Here is a 16,613-nt window from a genome sequence, read left to right as displayed (position 1 = left end):
AATCTCTTCATTTTACAACCATATTTTATTTTGCTGTGAGCCATCACAAAGGACTTATAATGTTATAGACTGCAAGGCATGTCTCTGAATAATGTTGGGTTTACTGAGCTAGTGCTGTGCTTGTTTGAGACAGAACGATTGCAGCTTTTGTGTGTGCGTTTTCATTTATTTGATAGTTCAGGAAATGCCAGATTTCCTACTGAAAACTCTTTAATAAAAACACCAGATACACATATTTTGTGCTTCTCCAGAGGAAAGAACATTTCGACTTGCTGGCTTTATTCTGGGCACGACTGCATTGTTTCTACAGACTTCACTGGAACTGTGAATTTGTGCACAGTAGCTCAGCTGTTTGCTTGGAGATAAGCATTTTGGTTGATAAAGCAGAATATATCTGGGTGGCACGTCACATGAAGATAATGAAGTTACCAGTGCCCCATGCATTAACTGTGCACAGAGGCTCTCTCTGTGCTGCCAGTGTACCCGGTGATAAAAGCCTGCTGACAGCCAAATAACAAATCACAGCTGCTTAAAGCAATAGCCAATCACAGAGTAGAGCATCCCTCCAGCTGACGTATCCGTGCGCCAACTGTTGTGAAATCCTTTTGGCAAAAAATGAAAACTGTTCATCCAAATGATTTCAAACTCAACTTTGCACACACATACACACGTTCCTCTAGTTATTAAAGCAAAAAGCAACCAATTCCACTTAGTGAGGTAATGACTGCTATGTTATCACCACATCAATGATGCAAAAGATCTAAATCACTCTCTGGGAATGTGGGGCCACACCTACCTGTGTATCATTATTAGCTTGCAATTTAAAAAAAAAAAAATCATTACATACTTTTGCAGCCAATGCATTTTGCACAATGTGCTAGCTCCAATCAGTGTCAGTTTAAATGATTTAACTTGACAGCTTCCTCAAAGATATAAACGATTAGAGAAAAGTATGAAAACATTTTGTCTGCAATTAAGTAATTAAGTGACAATAACAAAGCTTCTAAACAGAATTATTATATATTAAAATAGATCATAATTTCAATCAACTTTCATAAGGTCTGATGACAGCTTCTCTTTATGTACTCTGGACTGCTCAGAGGGAACTTGAACAGAGCTTGAAGGGTTTGCACACTACATACATCATAAGTTGTGCAACAGTGCAAGGTATGAAAGTACAGAAGTTTTTATAAACAAGACCTACTCTAAATCTACAGGTAACCATTTTAGCAATTTTAGAAATAGCTATAATGTGTGCTCTCTCCCTTTATCAGCACTCAGGAAGCAGAGCTCTGAATAAAGTGCAACTTATTTTCACCTTTTTTTGAAAAAAGTAGAAAGCATGCCTTTACTACAATCAGCCTACATAGCACCAAATAACCACAGCATTAAGCACTCTACTGTGATGGGGCCTTCACTAGGACACAGCTATTTCCCTTTTCTTTACAATGATCAAAACTGTCAGTAGCAGCCTGTAATAAATGACACGAGTCACAGAGAGGAAGCTTCTCCTCTGAATTAGCCTGAGCTGATCCGATTCCCAAACTCCAGAAAATACCATGAAACCAAGAGAAGTGGATTGGTGCTCATTCATTTTCATCCAACACGGGGATTAGTGCCTTAAAACAGAATGTCACCTTATAAAACCTACCTATGGGGCAGCATTAATCTCTTCATCACAGTCTGTGATTCTTGAGTCTTTCTCTTCTCCCCATTAACAATCTGCATGTGTACCCTACATCACCATGGTGACTGCAGGCAGAGACAGGACTTTGGACCAGGGGGTGACCACTGCTAATCAGAGACGCATGTCTGCTGCTTCTACACTGGACAGCTGAATTGCTGATCACATCAGCTATGGCTGAAGAAAGTGTCAGCCAAAGGCATCATGCAAAACATGAATCATGGAGTAAAGAAAGTCAGTCAGCACTCCCTGCTACACTCAATAATCTTACAGATACATTTATAAACGTCCAGTGGCTTTCTTGAACACTTTGGAATAAAGAGTTAAAACAGCACGGTAATCTGTAATCATATATCTACAGTATTTTCTATGCAGACCCTGCTTTGCATAAGTTGATACCAGACAAAATGTTAACAGCTGGCACCAATAAAATAGGTCAATTCTAAAAGATTCAGTAATGGAGGCAATGCTCACAGACTAGAACCTCAAATTACGACTGACAGCACACCTCCACATTAGTCACAGAGGAAACGTTGGCATTTAAAACAGCATGAAACAAAGCTGTCTGAGGGCTACCTGTAAATCCTATACGTTCTTTTAGGTAGACTACCCTTTTGGTTTATTGACTCAATAATGTATTTGCTTTATAATTCCCCAACACTGTTACAGTGTCAAAGCTTTGTGGTGAAGCTTCCTTACTTTACTGTTGCTTCCTTTCTTATCTAATGGCTCTTTGTTGGCTCTTGTTTTATGTTTGTTTGTTTTTATACAAATAGTTATACATGCCATCAAGATATTTTGAAAAAAACGGAAGATTTTTGAATTTATATTCAGAAGACTTAAGTTTTAAGACCAACTGCCATATTCAAACTACTATCCGCAAACAGGATCCAGTTGAGCACAGTAAAAGGTCAAACATCAGCCAAGCTCTTGAGCTTTTGCCACAACATCCGTGGAGAACACTAAAGGTGATCCATTTTGTATTTCTGGAACAAGTTTACAAAAGAGTGACCAATGAGGTGCACTAACTATGGAAGTAAAACTCGCGACCACTTTCTGTGTTCATGACTAATATTCAGCTTGCTTCTGCTTAAGTGCGTACAGTGTGTTTAAAAAAAATATATTAAGCCTTGTTTGGACAGTGAGCAGAAATACTTGTCAAAATGATGAACAATCCCCTCTAAATGCATGCAAGTTAATAAAAATATTTATAAATGTTAAGTTAATATAGTAGCATCTGTTTTACTAGGAAGTCTCAAAATTTTACCCTTAACTCTTTAATGCTCGAAACCCTATGAGGAGTAACCCTTTAAGCTCTTTTCTGAACTGAGCTGCTTATAGAACAACATGACTGGGTGTGCAGATTTGTGAGGGTGGTCTCTGCTTATTCAGCTACCCTTTGAAAAACCAAGAAACTATTATAATGGTCATCAAACCACATCTTTACTGATAAACACTGAGGTGTCAAAACTTGTCATTAAGGGTACAGGGGAGGTCGTCAAATGTCATGTTTATAGCGAAAAGAGTGAGATGAATAAAGAAAAAGGGTTGCTGAGTTATTTGAGGTTTAGTACACCTGCATCTACAAGTTTTGTTCCTATTACTGTTACAGGCCCACTCATGAGCACCTCGACTCATCAGCCTCTGAGTGCTGAGAGGTCTACCAGCTCCTGTTACACAACAGCACTAGGGTTTCTGAACAGGCCTAAAATATTAAGAGACGTGCTGTGCAACTGCAGACTTCACACACAAGCGTCTCTGCATGGATCAGTGAATAACCTTTACTCATCTAAAAGCTCCACCATGCATACAGGAAACCATCCATGAGCACAAATTACTTCTAAAGCACAACTCTTGACTCAGACATTCTGTACTACTGAATATGAAAATAACTGATTAATAAAGTGCCCCTAATGGCAAATATGGTGCGCTTACCATCTGTCACTTCAGACACAGGATATCCGAAGGAGGGACCGGTGGCTTTCTGCCATAACTTGCTGTAATTATCACTATGCATATAAATGTCACGAGACCATGTTAACAGCCACATAAGCAACACCATGAAACTGACATCACTGTGACAGCAGCGACATGTTAAACACACACTGCCACCTGTATCAGTTACTGGATCAGCATGGAGACCAAAGAATACGCACGCTAACCTACATATAAACATTAGACCTTATTTTGTTACACTATAACACAGTCAGATGCACTTTTGCATTCATCTAGAGACAGCTTCCAGCTTCCTTAAGTTTGTCTGAATCAACAGCAACTCAAAAAGAACACTGGAGCTACAACAACAACAAACAGCCTTTCAACTTATGTTAGTCACATTGCACCAATACAATACAGACATATACAAGCTTTGACCTCACTTCCTATGACATCAATAGTGTTGATGGGGGAGGGGAGACTCAAAACTACCAATCTTACACTCCCCCCCCTCTCTAAACTAAAGCTAAGCTTTGCAATGTCTTGGCAGAACCCTTCCTCGCTGACATACAAACACAATCACCTCCTTTCTTTCAAAAACCCTCGTGCAAACAACACTAAAAAAAACTCTTAAACTCGTCTCTACAAAAGTAATGATACATATAATATCAAGGTTTGGTTTTTTTTTTGGTTTTTTTAAATCACCAGCTGTGGCTGCTAAACACTCAAGCCCACCTCCTCTTTAAACAGACCAGTACACAGTAGCAGATTTCCTATTCTCACCTCTAAAATGCATGAGGGCCACAGGCTGGAAAGGCCCATTAGAGCTTGGTCCATCCAGAACCATCCCGCCGGCAGCTCTAGTACATGCCAACATCAGTGAGCTGAGGCAGGAAACAGGGGAGAAGAGGGTAGCCCAGGCTAAGGCGAGGAGCCAGCCTCCATTTTAGCACGAACACTCGGAGCAGAAAATGAAGCTCCCCTGCTGCTGGAGGGAACCAGCTAGTTAGTGATGTCATCCCACACAGAAGCAACCCGGTTGGTTGGCGGCAATCACATGGGCGGGCTGTCAGAATAAATAAACATGAGGAAACAGACTGGCTGTTGGAGTGGGGAGAAAAGGGGTGGGCCAGTTACTGTGATTGGGCCAAAAGAACCTACATCTGTCAAAGAGTTTTTAAAGCACAAACAACACGCCTGAATTCCATTTAACTGGTTCTGAAATAACCACAAATGGAATAATAATACCATGGAATACAAATAACTGTACAACATGGAGGTTGCTTGTAAGAAGCAAAGGAGACAAAGGAAACAATTTCTTTCTCTTTTAGTCTTTAACTCCCAACAACAAACCTAAATACAACAACCTAATACAACAAGGTGTTCAATGCTTAACGTCACCTTACACTGGTCATCAACTAGTGGACCTTTTTTTAATGTCTGCTGCCATTTCCAGCGTGCGTGCCAACTTTGTGCGTGTGTGTCTGTGTTTGCATGACAGATGGCTCTTCAGCAGCACAGCCTGAGCCCAGGTGTATGTGACAAGAGAAACAGGAAGGCAGGAAGTCTCAATGTGAGCAACACAGGATGTGCATATGCAGAAAGCCGCATTTTGTCTCAGCAGCACTGGGGAACAAAAGCTTGCACTGTAAACCTTTGCGGGCACGTCGGTGACACAGACAATTAAAAGCAACAAATCCATACTCCCAGTCACTGGCATTGCACTCCCAAATATAGTAACCACTGCACCCTTGGAATACAATAGGGCTCTGTAAAGCTCTGCACACAGACATACACAATCAGAACATACACCGACATATTTTTTTTTTTTTTTTTTGTGCATGCCGTATGTGTCATCATTCTCAAAGTACAGTAAGCACATACAGACAGGGTGTCGAAACAGTGATTCAGCTAAAGTCATAAGCATTCCTATGCACGAAGAATAACCACGCAAATACAATGTAGATGGGTGTGAATTATACAGATTTGGACTACAGTGACATATAATCCAATAATATTTGCTGCATAAGAAAGCCACCGAGGAGAATAGACTGTACAAAAAGACTTTGCTTAGCCCATTAGAATTAACATTTCATAACCGTAGCTGTGTGACAACCCACAAACATTTCTATTAAAATGTGTGTATGGCATACTAGCCTTCGCAATTACTTCTCTTGTGGAGGACAAAAAAGGACATTATTTTTTTTTGCACTATGATTGCTGTCATTTCAGTGATTGGCAGCGTTAGCCAAGATTACAGAAAACTGGCAGAGCAACTACAGCAAGGCAACAGGGATGTGTTTTCTATGCAGTTTCTGTATAATATGCAAAGAAGGAAGAAATTAATATACTCTTGACTGCTTAAATCCAAGCATTTTTGACTCTTTTGCAAAAAGTAATTAGGTGAATCATTATTTGTGGATAATATTGTCCAGCAGAACTGTACCTGTAAACAGAGGTTTAGTTAAGCTCAAAAAAGAAGAATAGAATAAGCAAAACTGTTTTGGAACTTTCACACTTTAAAAAAAAACAAAAAAAACCCCAAAACACTGTGTTTTAGGCTAATGTAATGTTTGTGCAAAATGCATTATGTGTGGTATTTCATAAAGCACATAATGGTGTCACGGTTCCTCCCTGTGGGTTTGTACTTCTCCTCTGGAGGTGCAGGAGGTGTTGGTGTGGTTCGAGTTGGGCTGCTGTTTGTTCTTGCACGCTTCTTGTTGTATTGCCACTGTTGCTCCTGCTACACAACCTTGAGCTTGTATACACATTTGTCTGCAGGTTAGAGGTTGTAAAAAGTCTTACACTAAAATCAACTGTACAAAATGGGAACGACTACACCCCTAATGGATGTAATACTTAACATCCAGTTTAGCTGGTCCTAATATATACGATAATGGAGCATTTCATCAGCAGGGATCTAATCTGGGCATATAAAGGGCTCTTTCTTGCCATTTTGTTCCTTAGGCATAGTGCATCCTCCCATCTGTAGATCTGCTGTTCTGACCATGAGAAGAAAATACTGGATTACTCATTACAAATACTCCACAAATGCTACTTTCGCACATGCATTCACCAAACCCGAGCTTTCTGCTGTGTCAGTGCTATTTTTTGAATGCGAAGAAACTTGTGAGATTGAAACCATACTTGTGTTATAGCAGAGCTTTTTCTAAACTTATCATTGATATCAGGAGCACTGCCTAAAATACACAACGAAGTGGTTCATTCACAGGTCTGCTGATCTTCAATGTCATGGTCCTCTGTAAACGCTTAAGGCTCAGATCTATTTGGAGAAACAGACCGATCGACGCAGCTGAGGACACAGGCTCTTTCAACAGTGGCTGAATTTAGGCAGCTTCCAGTGATAGAGACATCTTTATCAAGATCCAACCTATTTTTTCTTATTCTCTTAACACAAACATGAATCACAAAGCGATGATACATGCTGATCTGTATTAGTCACATAAGAAGCAGATATATTAAGAAACAAAGCTCAGATTTGTTCATTGTGCCACTAAAAATGTTGCACAAGTGGAAAACACCTGTGGCTGATGACTGCAAGATAAACACGCTCAGAGATCGCCTTTAATGTTGCAGCTTAAACCTGGTAACTTGTGGAATGTGTTATTATAATATATACAACAGTTTAAAAGCTTAAAACGTTTTTCAAAGTTCAAAAACAAGTTTTAAACCTGCAGATATAGTAAACTGGCCTGTGTGTGAATTAATTAAATACCATTTTCAATATTTACTATTCTTCCAAACAAAACACCACCAATTCAGATACAGAGTCGTGTTTTTTAGTAGGATCCTGTCATTTCTGAATGTAGCTGATGCATAAATAAAGCATTCACTGCTTAAATATAGCAATGTGTCTGATTCTATGACTTCTATCTACAAAACCCTTCTAGAAGCAATGCTGAAGAGTGCAATCATGCAAAACCAGTGCACAGCTTATGCAGTTTTAACAGCATGATTACTGCCAGTGACTTTTTTTGTATTTCTATTCATATGAAATGTCTGACCAGGCAAGTTTCTCTCATGAGGTGTAGGGGCCTTTTTCTGCTTCCACATGTATTCAAAGTTAAAGACGTTTCTCTGACATGACATGACAAGTAGTGATTTAACGTTAAGATTACTTCCTGGGAGCTTTAGAATGTAATTAAAAGACAACCACAGTAAAAAGCAACATTTCTATTCATCATAAAAATAAAACCTGACTGACGTACACTTTAGTAGTTTGACTTAGACCTGTGTTTTCTGCTAACAGTCAGTGACGCCTACTAAACAGCTGTATTACAGGTAGCAGAACTAAACACACAAAACTTATTTAGTTTTACCATCTTCACGTGTTTGTTGTCATTGTCCTGTCTCCCTAGTGTTAGGCAAAGTCTGAAAGAATGCTTAAAAAAACATAACTGCTGACCATATAACTTCTGTCATCTTTACTGTTTATCCCTCAAAATGAAGATGACTGTACACTGAAGAAGTCAAACATAACTAGCTGTTGGTACGCAGTGTGACACCAAAAAACATAGGCTCCAACCCCCTGAGGCATGAACCTCTGAAAGTCCCCTGTGATATGTCGCGCCAACATGTCAGCAGCAGATTTCTCATATTCTGTGAACTGCCAGAAACACTGCAGCTTATTAGACTTGGGACAGCCCACTGTCTCCAGCTGTCCCTGCTCCGTGCTTCACCATTCGTGTCCATTGTGTCTTTGACTAGTGCTGAAGCCCGTGTACCCTTCTCACCGATAAGATTCATATCAGACAATTAATAATTTACAATGAACTTCATTCATTCAACAAGAGAAACACAACAACAGGAGAAACATATAACAATTTGTGAAGCATAAACTAAATCCGAACTACTTTGAATACTAGTAACTACATTTTATAAAGGAGCAGAAATGTGCCAACTTAACCTGTGACCAATAAAAATAATTTTATATCCTGAACCCACCAGAATCTGCCGTGACATAGGCATTTAGCCCCGTCACTATCTGTAACTTTTTACTCCACACCATTTCTCTCTCATCCAACTGTTTACTCACAATAAAACATCTCTCTGTGAACTACTGTTCACAGATTAATAAACATTCTCAGTCATTATGATTTCATTATGTTGTTTTTGTAAGGCTTTTCCTGTTGTTCTTCTGTTTAAGTGTTTTATTTTCCTTATGTTTTCTTTTTTACATTGTGTACAATGTTTGCATATCTGTGGTCTGCGGACTGTTAGTTAGATCTGTGAAAGTGCCCCTTAAAACAGTTTCACATTATAAAGGAACATGGGAAAGTTTTGCATTGCCATTAAGCGTCGTCTCATTAAAAAGCTAAGGACTGTAAATTTCATACAGTATGTTAACTATACCCTCATTAAAAAAAATTCAGATTAAAAAGTATCCGTTTTTAAACTTATAACTCTGGTTACAAGTTGATATACTTATGTCCTTCAACATCACCACTCATATTTGACACTCTAGCCACAAGGTGGCACCAAACCCTGTGAGACCAAGGCTCCATGTAGGAGAGCTCCTGCTTTAAAAGAGAACCCATACAGAGGGAGCAACTGTTGTTGTTCTGTGCTTTTTGGCACATGTATATAACACTTGCAATGAGACAAAGAAAGAGGAATTAATCTCCTGTTTACTTGCCTCAGTCAGACAGATCTCCAGCTAAACATTATGCCAAACACAAAAACACAAGTTTGGATTTGTGTATTATGTCTTATAAAATCTACACACAAAAAAACGGCAGCTCACCACATCGAGTTTCAACAGAAACCAAACTATCATCCAAACAAATGCAAAAATTAGAACCATACAGTCAAAGAAAGCACACACAAATCTGGTCTAAGTTCATGGGAAAGGCCTGCTTCTGGTCAGGGTTTTTAAGTCTTGCCTCAACTTTGCGGCTCTGCGGGACAGGCTCACGGACATGTGTTTCCATCAGGAGGTGGTGAACATGCCTGGAATGAAAACAGGCCAAGCGAGGAGCCTGTTTGGACAGGACTAAGTGATAACATCTACTTGGCCACTGTGGGATAATGTTTTGCAGAATGTTATCAAAGCTCTCATTGGGGTGTGGGAAGTGAGCAGGCTGTATCAGAAATGAAGTTAAGCCTATTGGTTTCCTCACACGTTACAAAGGTAACGGCTAGCTAAGATAAAGACACAATCATTTTTTTATGGCAGAGCAAAAAGTCACAATGAACAATAAATGGCCTGTTATCATGCTGCCACCTTAGGAAATCCAACTTTGCTCTACTTGCCAAGGTTTCCAAAGACAGAAATAACATTCGTAAATTCTCCCTGAAGAATGCTGCCTTTGCTCTACTGTGAGCTTACAAGCCTCCCACCGATGACGAAAAACAAAAACAAAAGCGCTCTTTTCTGCACACACGTATCAGTGCCATCCACAATATCGAGTGTTCAATGTCTGCTAGACAGACATGGCACAGAAAAATATCTTTTACCAAATACAGAAACTTTTGCGCAAGTAACCCAGCGAGACTGCATTCACCACAATTCGGGGTTATAACAGTTCCATAAACTTTACGCTGCCGTTGCATCAACTGTAAATAATCTAACAATCCAGGAAATATCTGTCCTTGAAAGGAGATGGATAATTCTCCCTACCCACTCTGGAAATGTGCCCGACACTTTCAATGTCCCAACTTTGTTTCACTTACTAAACAGAATAGTCATCTGGGGACCACTAAAATACCCTTTTCCTACGAGATTCTTATTTTTCCTGAGTCTGAACATTTAGAAAGAAACAGAAACAGTATAACCAATTCCTGTTGTGCCATTGCCACTATCAGTTATAAAATAGTTTTTGAAGTTTAATTACATGATTATTTAACAGCCAACGATATCAATATAACTGTCTGTAAAGCATACCACTATGTTAGGTAATTATAATTAAAGTACTGAGAAATTATGCGCGCAGTCATCCGTGTATACACAGGACAATGCTGACAATATGCATTTACTGTGCCGCAGCAGTGTTTGCTCATTGCTTTTGGATCTGGCACTGAACTTGGACACTAAATATCCATATACATCTGTAAAGTTCACGAGGAAAGACAGGCGGAGGAATAGTAGTAGCTGGCAGACATGTCTTATCTGCTCACTGGCAACATTCGGAAACACAAGGACTGTGGAATTAAAGCTTTATCTCTGGATTACCACTAAATATAGACGCTTGGGTTAAATCCAGAGCAAAATCCATGCCATGCATGTCCTCTGTTTGTTTCCACATATTGCATAATGTCATGTTCAGCCTGGTATTAAAATGGAGGTGATGCAGCAAGGGATGCTCATGGGCACTTCTGTGGGGAAGGAGTGACTAAATAATTGAGTATGTGCTTGTTAGTACATATTTCTGTGAGGTGTGCACTTACCTAGATCTGCATTTGAGACATTTCTTATATATTAAACACACACAGGCAGACCAGGTAGTTTTTTCTCCACCTGCCAAATTTTGGTTGATTTGATTCTTGAATTCTGTGCAAAACCCTGAAGCGTGAAAACATTACCTCAACTCCGTTCTCTATGAATATATAACACATGCAAATTCTCCCAAATCGAGCGCACTCTGTAGTTCATTATGTGATTACATAAAATGGATTTCAGACTGTTGCACAGGTGAATACCTTTAAAAGCAGGAAGTTTCTGCAGTTCCCTGTTGTTGCTCAAGCTGAAGCGAGAGGAGCTCTGCCTCTTGTCCTTTTTGACAGGTGTCTGGGAACCTGCTTGCTTCCCCTTTAGTAGCTGAGTTGTTGGAGGAACACTATTGTTAGCCTTCCTGTTAGAGCTCTGCTGAAACAAGAGAAAACACACATTAGTTACACGGACATAAGAGCAAAGACACATTAAAAAAATGATGCAGGTATAAAATATGGGAGAATGAACCTCTGTAGAAATCTAATAAAAATGTGCAGCCACCAGCCAGGGAGCACAACTGGTACTTTTAATTATATACACTGAGTTGCCATCCACTTGACAAAATGCTCATTAAAAAAACGAAACTGTTTACCAAATGTACAATTACACTTACTCTAATGTACAATTACTCTTTACAATAGTGCATCATCCTGATGTGGGATCACCTGAAAGCAGCAAGTTCAACTGATCCAGCCTTCCTACTAGGATCCATTTATCAGCATGGACCTGATGACACAGAGCTTAATTCACTTGATGCAGCTGTGGAGCTGTGTCAGTCTGAGTCACAAGAGATTTATCAAATTCGCTTAAGACCCAGACAAAGTTGGCCACAGTCTGAGCCACACTACAAGACAGACAATCAGTCTGTGCCACTAGATAGCTGTTGTGTGAAGTGGAAAATGCCGCTGTGCTGACCTCTGCTATGAACTCGATTACATATTAATGTACTGGAAAGATCTGAATTAACTCATGTAAGTATATTAGGCCAAAGTAGAAACATCGGTCATCTATGGTTCTTCTCGTTTAATGCTTTAAATTTTCCTTTGTCAGTTATGGTTGTTGACAACAAGTCAAATGAAAGCTACATATATATTACATAACAGCCTTTACCGTTATGCATTTCTGGTTGACAGAGCATATGGGAAAAAAGGAAGGGTGGGGGCGGTGACAACAGCTTGCAGCCCAGCGATTTTAATTTGACACAGGGTTGGTGCACTAGCTGATCTAATACATGGCTGCTGACACGCAGGTCTAATGCTGGCAGAGGCTGAAACTTTCAGCTTGAAAAAAAAAATATATTTCGGTAGGTCGGCAAGGATGACTAATGTATGTAATTGTTAACCAGCTGTTATTAAGGGACAGGGTTTAAAATAGAACAGATAAGGCCTTTATTGTAACTGTAAATGTACAACGCAATTGTGGAAAATAATATATGTTACAGGGACTATATTAAACTGGTAACTACATAAAGCTCTGAAATAGATATAAAGCTTAATGAAATTATCTGCTAACTGACAAGTGTGGATTTTTATAACTCAATAAACTGGACTGTGTATATAACACAAGGCAATAAAATAGTGTGTTTCCCACAGATTTAGCTCGTACAGTCATGGCCTAAAGTTTTCATTTCATGTTTTTATAATATGGTAAAAACATAATCATAGGCATTTTATAAGCTTCAAAACCTTTTGTTGTCAGTGTGACATGCTGGATGTCAGCCTCTGACCAAATCCAGAAGCTCATAAAAATGAATCTGATCTCTTGGCACAATAACACTGAACCAGTGTGAATGCCTACTGTAAAAACTCAAGTTGCAAATTGTTCTCTTGCAAGGATGAAAAGAAAAATATGTAAATGTTAAAATGAGTCAAGTGTACTTGGGCAGACTTCAGAAGACCTTGCCACCTAAGCTCAGTCCAGCTGTGGTAACACCGGAATACAGCCTGGTTAAGAACATTATAATCTGTGCAAGAGGAGGACTACCTTTTGCTTTCTAGGCAGCACAAACAGCTGCCCGCTCTCATTCCACACGCGACATAACTGCATTCAAATGCTTGCCTTCCTTTAAAAAAAATAAAAAAGCGTCTAGTTGTTTGAGGAATGAAGGAAGTCAGATCTTCCTTATCTTCCTTTTCTCTGCTCATTGTGGGTAGCTCCTCCCCACAAACACACGGTAAAACAGCAGAAAAGAAAATGTAGTCGGATCATAAATGACAACTAAACAAAGTAATGACTCTCACACTGAGCTTGAAGTGAACTTTTGCACATATAGGGAAACACTAAACATTGTTTTAACTATGCTATCTTCCTGGTGCCACAGAATTTCCTCATATTTTATTTTATTTTTACAAGCAGTGTATGACTGTGCAGCACAACAATGCAATGATTCACGTGAGATGCCAGTAATGCAGACGGACAAACTCAGTGTTGAACAATTTTGTTATGAGGGCCAAAGATACATTTTCCCAGATGCGTCCGAATCCATATGTAAGCAAAAAGGTTTTATAGCAAGTCACAACACATCACTCTTCAAAGGAATTTTATTACTGAACATCATAGATCAATGCATTAGCAGCAAGTGGTTTATGAATAGCAATAGCAATAGCTATCCTACTTTAGAAAAATCAGGAGGCAGCGGTTTCATGAATGTTTAATAAAATTTGTGTTTTGAAGTAAAGCTTTCTGCTTAAAGCCGCTGTATGACAGGTCAACCATGTAATTATGGGTGAAATATTGATGAACTCAGCCATGCCCTAAACTGGTGTTAACGACACATTTAGCAACAGGGTATCAACATCAAAAAGAGAGCAGCTTGAGTCACATGAAGTCACTCACCGGTCCACTAAAGATCCAAGGCTATGAGGTTATGAGATTATGATTTTAAAGTTCAGTCATTAGTCCCATTTTACTAGTTTTATTAGTACAAGGAAGTCAAATATAAGGTCCAGGGACCAGAATGAGCCTGGCAAGGACTCCAATCCTCCACGCCAGACAGCTTTAGAAAATATGAAGGAGTTCGTAGATTCCTATTGCTAAATCACTTCCCATTCCCATTCATACTCCTACAAAGCCATTAACTAAGAGATAAACAATTAAATGACAGAAAGTTCATGTTTTTCCAATATTACAATAAGTCCACAGTTGTGATCGACTTTTGACTGAGATTTTCAAATTCAGATGGCCAACACAAGTAGTCCATACTCCCATATTTCACTATGGTGTTCATGTGACTCACATCCATCATTAGTAAGTTAGCTTGCTACAGCAAATTTGGTCACAAAGAAGAATTTTCCCCTGATGAATTCAAAGAATCATGAGACCTAAAACAGAATAAGCTTTTCTTGTTCCACTCCACAGGAGGCTTCCTGTCCTTTTGCATGAGTACTTGCTGTCATGTGAAAAATATACAAATTCTCCACAAGTATATAACATAGGCATCATGGTTTGTGGAGGCCTTTGTGATGCATTTAAGTATTCTGAATCGGCACTTCAGGAGCAACATTATAAATTGTAATCTGCAAAACACTGAACTGATAACAAGACAATAAACTAGATATACACAATAAAACTCGATGAGCTTTATCATGTCCCTGTTCATTTTTTTTAAATTAAAAAAAAATAAGCTCAGCATGTACGTTCATTTCTATTGCAAGCAGAATCACCAATACTGGAGACCACTATCATGCAGTAATAATCCAATTATAACGTAATACTCCTCTTACAAAGCTGGCATCACTAAATTCCATTTTAATTTTAAATGACTTGGAGGTAATTACATCAAGTTGAAAAGGTTATCCGCAACCATTGCAGTCCCTGTTTGATCTGTGAAGAGTCTAGGGTGTGTTGGTTTTTTTAACTGCTTGTTTAGCTTTTAATATATCATTTACAAGTTTCTATTTTCTTTATCTAATCTAATGTTATATATCGCTCTGCGTTTAGGGTCTTTGGTAATTATATGTTCATTCTGTTTGAGTTGTTCCCTTGGGCATGGGACTATCACAAACGAGATCTGACATCTCAAAAGTCCCAATTTGAGGGTTAAATACATTTTAAATAAAAATAAAGTTATCAGTGCATGTTCTTAGAGTGGTTTTCCTTGTTCGAATACCTCATGTTCTGAATTCTCCTGTCCTCCACTCTTCCCCACTTTGCCAGACTTGGGAGACTCCTGCAAAAACATTTTCAATCAAAAGATTAAAAACTTGATTTAATTAAGTGAAGTTTATATTGTTTGACAACATCAGGTGAATGCAATCGGTGAATGCCGCCTTGCACAAATCCAAGCTAAATATAGCATGCCTGCCCACCCAGTCTCGCACTCCTGTTTAACCACACTGTAAAGTCTGCTGTTAGCTAGCTAACGTTACACGACCCGAGGTTTCGGCTCCTTAAAGTCCTTAAATTTACACCAAAATAACACACACGTGCAATGTAAGTATCACTTTAAGATAAGGGTGCTCTAGTTACATAACACTGCACAACGTGCCAAGTGCTAACATGATGGCAGGATAGGGCTAGCAGGTAATGACTGCAGGCTGGCTAACGTTTGTGTGATGGGACACTGCCCTGGCAGCAAAATGTCGTATTATGCACCCGGCACAGTATCAATAAATTCAATGAAATGTAACTCGTGCAAAGTTTATTCACTACCGACACTGCCTGCTAGCTTTTGTCTAACTCACCTTATCTTTTTTCGTTTTATTCGGCATTGTACAAGCGTAACCGCCCTTGCTCCCCTCACGGATACTCCACAACCAAAACCTTGACAACTCTCAGGACAGCACACTGCAAGGCGGTTCAGTCTGCCCTTACACTGTGATTGGCTGTTGTCAGTCAGCTGACTCCGGCGCGTCACGAGAACGATGGCCAGCGTAAAGGCACCGAGAGCGCACCCTGCCGGTGACAGGACAGCAGCACATGGGACTGCAGGCTCCCGATACTATGGATTACAGCCATCGACAGCATTCTTCCTATGGTCATTCCATGGAAAATCAATCAGTGCCTCCCACATGACCCCCTCAAAATGAGTTGGCAGTGTATATATATTTTTTTTCATTACAGATACGTGTTCAGGTACAGTTTTTATTTTACTTATTCCTTTTCATTCAATTTTTCTCTAAAATCTTTGAGCATCACAATCCTGGGACATACCATAGTTTCAGGAGCGAATCTGCTAAAAACTCGTCTCCATTGGTTTGCGTTTCCTTAATGTTTCTCCCAGTGTTTTTGGCTCTTGTTCTTCTAATGCGTGTGTGTGAGTGTAGTGCAGGAATGAATGCATAACCATGTGTTTGAATATGTATAATTCTCCTTAATGAGTGATTTTATCCAAACTGTGAAGTTTAAAAAAATCCTATATAAATAAAGTTGTTGTTATTATTATTATAGTAGTAGTAGTAGTAGTAGTATATACTGGAGAACTTTGGGTAGACTCGGATGGTGAAAACAAATTATAACATATAAAGGGTCTCATCTTTACCTACATTTTTATACCAGGCTGAACCATCTTCGTTATGTGTCAAAATAATTTTCCTTTATATTTAT

The 16,613-nt window shown here is 39.2% G+C and overlaps 1 protein-coding gene across 3 annotated transcripts in view; it reads right to left on the bottom strand.

The window, feature by feature from the left end:
* The window catches only part of ppp2r5cb (protein phosphatase 2, regulatory subunit B', gamma b), a 29,784-nt gene extending 13,902 nt beyond the window's left edge, over positions 1 to 15,882 (bottom strand). The window contains exons 1-3 of one of the 3 annotated variants that reach the window (XM_031755080.2): positions 15,752 to 15,882; positions 15,178 to 15,237; positions 11,279 to 11,441 (exon numbers count right to left, since the gene is read on the bottom strand). In XM_031755080.2, the coding sequence (XP_031610940.1) occupies positions 11,279 to 11,441; positions 15,178 to 15,237; positions 15,752 to 15,778 (250 nt within the window). In that variant the 5' untranslated portion in view covers positions 15,779 to 15,882. Of the gene's footprint in view, positions 1 to 4,402; positions 4,607 to 11,278; positions 11,445 to 15,177; positions 15,238 to 15,751 lie in introns of those variants that run through there. The other 2 variants (XM_031755079.1, XM_031755081.2) reach the window with 2 other exon arrangements.
* Positions 15,883 to 16,613: the final 731 nt, after the last annotated feature.

This window comes from Oreochromis aureus, linkage group 15, assembly GCF_013358895.1.
Source record: "Oreochromis aureus strain Israel breed Guangdong linkage group 15, ZZ_aureus, whole genome shotgun sequence".
NCBI classification, from domain to species: Eukaryota; Metazoa; Chordata; class Actinopteri; order Cichliformes; family Cichlidae; genus Oreochromis; species Oreochromis aureus.
The sequence above is the reverse complement of the archived record's forward strand: the minus strand, read 5'-3'. Positions and strand labels throughout refer to the sequence as shown.